The sequence below is a fragment of the Akebia trifoliata genome, chromosome 5, assembly GCF_017979445.1.
Source record: "Akebia trifoliata isolate Shusen 1 chromosome 5, ASM1797944v1, whole genome shotgun sequence".
NCBI classification, from domain to species: domain Eukaryota; kingdom Viridiplantae; phylum Streptophyta; class Magnoliopsida; order Ranunculales; family Lardizabalaceae; genus Akebia; species Akebia trifoliata.
Genome location: NC_141379.1, coordinates 18,908,428 through 18,914,970, shown reverse-complemented (window position 1 = coordinate 18,914,970; position 6,543 = coordinate 18,908,428). Strand labels below are relative to the sequence as shown.

The window sequence follows — 6,543 nt, the reverse complement described above, 5'->3', positions numbered from 1 at the left end:
TTTTTTTTAAAACTTAAAGATATATATTCGGATCCAGGGAGAATATGGATATATCTGTACTGGACTCAGATCCAAGTGTCTAGTCATATATCAACCCATTTTGATCCAGATATTGTCTAAAGGATTCGAAGCTGCTAAATTCATTTGTTTAAAGCAAATTTCGAACAAGTCTCAGACCATTTGTGCCTTTATATAGTGTGTTTGTTTGACAAATTATATATATACAAACGAACCCTTTTTCCAATGAAAATGCTGACTGATAGTTCGACTCCGACCCATTTCATTTCCTACGTGTTGATTACTGGGAAACCTAAATTTACTTCCATCTCAATCGTAAGTTTGACATTTGTCATCTGAACTCGTATGAGAGAATAAAGTAGTCACTTTTCCTGAGAAGAGAAGAGAAGGCCTAAGTTGTTTTGCTGCGCATGCGAGAGAGAGAGAGAGAGAGAGAGAGAGAGAGAGAGGTTTCTCAAATTTCGATTTTGCCGCTCTCCCCTGCCTTCGCCGAGATGTTACCGAGTTCTTCCTACAGTAATGGCAACCTGCAACACTGTTCTTCAGGGAAGCGACTCGGGCAGAGTCAGAGGGAGCGATTCCGAAGAGGGAATCGGAACTCGAGGGATTTGAGAATTGATGGGAATGGGGTTAGGGTTTCTGGGACGGAGAGGCCTCGTTGTACGGAGTTTGACAAGGCGTATTTTCAGTCTTATTCTCATGTAGGAATCCACGAAGAAATGATCAAGGTTCTTGAGTTCATTTACTATCTCAATCTGTTTCTTCCTTCCTTCCCCTTATTTTATTTTATTTTTTTGCAAATTTTTTTGTGTTGTTAACCTGTGCTTGGCTGAAAGTAAAACATGGAGTTATTGTTACCTTCTGAGCTGATTTTTAAATCACTAATTCTTTTCAAACAAGTATTAAATTTGCTTCTGTAAATGTTTATTTATATATTGTTATTACAATTTTGATTTTAATATGTTTGGAGAAATTATATATGGTGGTGGGAAGTAGGAACCACAGAATTCTTGTTATATAATTAAACTATGCAGTGAGTTGAATTTGATCCTTACCATCATTTCCACAAAGCTAAACTTATTGAAAAGTTGAATAGAATTAGAAACCAAGGGTTTTAAAGAACAGAATATGAGAGCTCTGTGGAACTTTAGTGTGACAATCTTAGAGATGACATGCTAATCGAATAAAAATATCTCATAGCTATCATTTTCATTATTTGGAACTTTAGTATGACAACCTCCAATTTATAGTGTCCAAAACGGTTCTACTTTGCAACATAAATTTTGTTGCTTGAACTCTTCATCCAGTTGTTCATGTAGTTGCATGCGATCTTCGTCGTCTTGTATAAAAACAGTCATGGACATAGCAGAAGTATGCTCCAGAGTGGCGCGCTCAACAAAGTTTTACGGCATATTTGTTAGCTCCTTTAAGAACATACCTGTCAGTTCCATCTTTCCTCAATGCGATCTGCTGATTCGTTTTGCTTGAACCTATGCTTTGATGCGAAATTGATGCAGGATGGAAGGAAACATGTAATACAAGGTAGGGGATTTGGTTTGGGAGTGGGTTAAAGAGTTGAGCTACAATGCGGTTATTGTAAAAGTTTTAGGGTAAACCTAACAAGGGCTTGTATTGTGGGATTTAATTACATCGTTTTGTAATTATGATTAGGGATTTAGGTTTATAGGATAAAAGAAATGGTTAAGGGTTGAGGGAAAGGGGTTTCCAGAAAAGGTTCTAGGCTTAAGAGGTTTTATCAGCCATTATGATAGGTTTTGTTAGAATTTATATTATTGTAAGAAGAGCCTATTGGTCTTTTGACCAAATTTAATATAAATAGGATGAGAGGAGGCTTCTCTCCAAAATCTCTTTTCCTCTATTTTTCTTCTTCTTCTCTCCTCTTCTTTATTAACCTAGATTTTTACATGGTATCAGAGCACTAATCTAAGATAGAGATCTAGGGTTCTTCCTTCAATTTTTTTTCCTCTTGTTTTCTCCACTTGGTGTGAACAAAACCCCGTGTTCTAGGGTTTATTGGTGTTTGTTTCAAATCTAGATGTATATCTAAGGTTTGTTAGTGTTGGTTTGAAGTTTCAATGCGATTGGAGCTAGTTCAAAGTTTAGATGCCAAATCCCGAACTTTTGGGTTTTTGATTTTCTTCACAACTACTCACATATAGGCATCCTTACCCAAACCGCACCACTCATAGGGTTATTCCTTATCATCGTCCACCATTATTTTGTTTGTTTGATATTCGGATAAGTTTTCAATTTTTTTTCGGGTTTCGGTTTCGACGAATTGTGGTTTGTGAGTTGAGTAATTTCTTTTGGCATCTACTACTTTTGGTAAGGGTAAACAGTCATGGGATGGTGTTGGTGCCTATGTGATAGTAGTTAAATTGAATGCCACTAATTATTTTCATTGGTCTTTCTCCATGATGATTGTGATAACCGCAAAGAAGAAACTAAAACATATCACTTATGATCCTTCAACCACAGATGATAAATCTTATGAAGGCTGGATGAGTGAAGAAGCTTTGGTTATGAGTTGGCTTTTGGCTAGTATGGATCTAGTGATCAATGCCAACATGGTATTGTTGTCTTCAACTAAGGTTATCTGGGATTCTGCAAAGGAGATGTATTCTAATGGACGAAATGTCTCCAAATTTTGAGATATGGGAATCTATCTTTACCCTAAAACAGAACGGGAAGCATGTTAGTGAGTATTACAACACTCTTCAGGGGGGACTTTGGGAAGAGTTAGCTAAGTATTAACCTCTCACCACTAGTTTAGAAACACAAAATGATATCATGAAGAATTTTATAGTACAAAATTTCTGTTTGGAGTGAATGCTGAATTTGAACCTATAAAGGGTCAAATATTGGCTAGCGAAACTTTACCTACAATTGTCAATGCCTTTTCTTGAGTTGTACGGGCTGCACCTATCTCATCTGTGGCTTTGTGTTCTTTATCTCCAGCTGGTAAAGAGTCCTCCACTCTCACCACAAGCAGCCCCACGTTGGTGGTGGTGGATGTGATAATCCTAGTTGTCGTGGTCGTAGAGGTCGTGGTGGTAGTAGTGGTGATAATGGTAGTAGAGACACTAACAGTAATATGAAGTGCATATGTTGTGGTTTCAATGGTCATATTGACGATTTTTGTTGGGAGAAGTGTGGTAGGCTTGCTTGGGCCAATCAAGCTACTGAAGAGTCTCAACAGATTGGAGAGTCTGCTACTCCATTTGTGCCGGTTTAATATGAAGTATCTGCTGGTGCACAATTTCAAGAAGATGTAATTGCCCAGATGGCTGAGCTTCTTTAGAGTTTCTTTGTGTCATCTAGTACATTCTATATAGTCACGCTTGCCAACACAGGTAATTCTGCTCTTATGGTTGCCCAGTCACTATCTACCTGGGTAATTGACTCAGGAGATAGTGTCCATATGTCTGGTATACCTTCTCTCTTTTCCCAGTTTCGTTCATCTAAGTCTAATATTTTCCTAGTTGATGGCTTTACTAGACTTGTTTCTAGAGTGGGAACCATCCATCCCATTTCTAAGTCTAATTCTACTCTTGTGGTAGAGGCGCTGTAATAGGCACGCTTGTCTAACGAATAAAGCCCAGTCAACATCTTCTTGGGTGATTGACTTAGGAGCTAGTGTCTATATGTTTGGTATACCTTCTCTCTTTTCCTAGTTTCGTTCTTCTAAGTTTAATATTTTCCTAGTTGATGGCTCTACTAAACTTGTTTCTGGAGTGGGAATCATCCATCCCACCCCATCTATATCACTGTCATCTAGCTTGTATATGTACCTGATTTTCCTTTTAATTTGTTATCTGCGAGTCAATTTATTAAATCCCTTAATTATTCTATGACATTCCTTCCATCTTCTTGTGTTATCCAGGATCTCAAGACGAAGAGGATGATTGGATTGGAGTATGAAACTATTGGGTCTATATTATCTAGTTATGGGAAAGACTGAATTGACATTGAGCACATGTCTCCCCATTGCAGTGGCATTATCATTTGGGTCATTTGTTTTTAGTTAAGTTGCGTCAATTGTTTCCTAATTTTAAGCAGCTATCGAGTCTTGAATGTGAGGCTTGCCAATTCGGCAAGTATTACCGTGGTTCTTTTCCTTTTAGAGTTGAGAGTTGTTAATTGAATAAATTTGATGTAGTCCATTTGGATATTTGGGGACTTTTGTGAATAAAAGTATTTCTGATTTCTCTTACTTTTTTTATCTTTGTGGATGATTTCTCTCGCATGACGGGGTTATTTTTATTAAATGACAGATCTGAATTTCATCATGTTCTTACTACAGTTTACAATGAAATTCGACTTTAGCTTGGTACATCAATACAATTTTTCATTCTGACAAAGCCCATGAATGCATGCAGATTTCAGTTCAGCCTATGACATTATTCATCAAACCTCGTGTGCTCATACATCCCAACAAAATGGGGTGGCTGAGTGTAAGCATCACTTATGTTTAACATAAATGTGCTCAAAACTTATTGGTCTGATGCTATCTTCATTGCTTGTTTCCTAATTAAATGTATGCCATTTACTATTTTTAAGGGTCAGGCACCATTTTTTGTGTTATATCCTTCTGGTTAACCTTTCATCATCCACCACGTGTGTTTGGTTGTGTGTCTTTGTTCACAATTTGGAACCAAGTTGAGATATGTTGGCTCTTCGGGCTATCAAATGTGTATTTCTGGGCTATTCTTACACTCAAAAGGGGTATCAGTGCTATAGTCCAGAACATCGTTAGTTCTATGTGAGTGCAGTTGTTTCTTTCTCTGAGTCAACACCTTTCTTTTCTAAAAAAGGGGAAATTTTTTTAAAATCAGATTGGTCTCTTCGAGTCAAGGGGGGATTCTTCAATCTACCCCTATTCTAGTTATTCCCTTATCTATAGATGATGTTCTGTCTCCGTTGCAGGTTTATAGACAAAACAATATGAGAAAAACAATACTAGGGATACCAACCCCACATCCAACGTCTTCTAGTCTTAAGGCTTTGAGACCAGCTGATTTAGACTAGTCAATTGCTCATAGAAAAGGAACTCAGGAATGCACTAAACATCCTATAAATAACGTTGTGTCTCTTCATCGAATCTCATCCATGATGAAGTCCTTTGCCTTGTTTGTTTCTATTCCCTCCTCTTATATAGATGCATTGGCTTCACATGGTTGGAAGTTGGCTATGGATGATGAGATGAAGGCATTATAGGACAGTCAGATATGGGAGCTTGCATCTCTACCTCCTACTAAGAGAACATTGGATTGTAGATTGGTCTATGTCATTAAATATCTCCAAGATGGGTTAGTTGAAAAGCTAAAGGCAAGGTTAGTAGTTAAAGGCTGCACTCAGACTTGTGGAGTTGATTACATGGAGACTTTTTCCCTAGTAGCTCGTCTCAACTCAGTTAGAATACTATATCTGTGGCCATATGTTGTGATTGGCCTCTTTATTAATTAGATATTAACAATGCATTTTTTCATGGAGATCTGCAAAAAGTTTATATGGACCAACCCCCATGATATGTAGTTCTTAGGAAGTTAGAATTGGTATGCAAACTGAAGAAGTCCATTTATGATATGTTGATGACATAATCATTTCTGGTAGTAACTCTGCAGGGATAGTTGAGTTGAAAACTCATCTTGCTAAGTATTTTCATACTAAGGACTTGGGGGTCCTTCAATATTTCTTGGGTATTGAGGTTTCTAGATCTAAATCTCTCTTAAAGAAAATGTGTGTTGGATTTGTTGTCTGAGATTGGTATGCTTGGTTCTAGGCATGTGGATACTCTTATGAATAGCTCGGTCAAGCTTGATGTGAACAAGGAGAGCTATTTGATGACCTCGAAAGAAGTAGAATGTAGTAGCTCATTTTAGTGCTGAAGCCGAGTATAGAGCCATGACTTATACTGCAACTGAGATGATATGGGTTAGGTCATTGCTTCAAGAGATGGGGTTTTCTGTGCCTACACCTATGCATATCTTCTATGATAACCAAGCTGATATCTTCATATCCAATAATTCAGTGTTTCATGAGAGGACTAAGTATATTGAAGTGGATTGTCATTTCTTTAGAGACTTGGTTAAGAGTCATCATATTTCTACTCTGTACTTAAGGTCGGATAGTCAAATTGGTGATATCTTCACCAAAGCTTTGTCTAAGGGTTATTTTCTAAGTTTTGTAACAAGTTGGGTATGTTTGATTTATATGCTTCAGCTTGAGGGGGAGTGTTAGAATTTATATTATTGTAAAAAGGGCATATTAGTCTTTTGACCAAAATTTAATATTAATAGGGAGAGAGGAGGCCTCTCTCCAAAATCTCTTCTCCTCTATTTTTCTTTTTCTCTTCTCTAGTAACCTAGATTTCTACAGGTTTCAATAAAGGCCATTTGGAAAACAACAAAAAGAAATTAAAAAAAAAAAAAAAGAAAATATTATGGATTTACCTTGGAGCTCCTCTAATGATTTCCATGACATTTCCAAGTTGAATGCCCCAAA

At 37.2% G+C, this 6,543-nt stretch overlaps 1 protein-coding gene across 2 annotated transcripts in view; it reads left to right on the top strand.

Annotated features, from left to right (window-relative positions):
- The first annotated feature begins 269 nt into the window (after positions 1–269).
- PRMT6 (protein arginine methyltransferase 6) overlaps positions 270–6,543 on the top strand; it is a 52,747-nt gene continuing 46,473 nt past the window's right edge. Inside the window, exon 1 of one of the 2 annotated variants that reach the window (XM_086442918.1) lies at positions 270–746. In XM_086442918.1, the coding sequence (XP_086299044.1) occupies positions 429–746 (318 nt within the window). In that variant the 5' untranslated portion in view covers positions 270–428. The remainder of the gene's footprint in view (positions 747–6,543) is intronic. The other variant, XM_086442917.1, reaches the window with a different exon arrangement.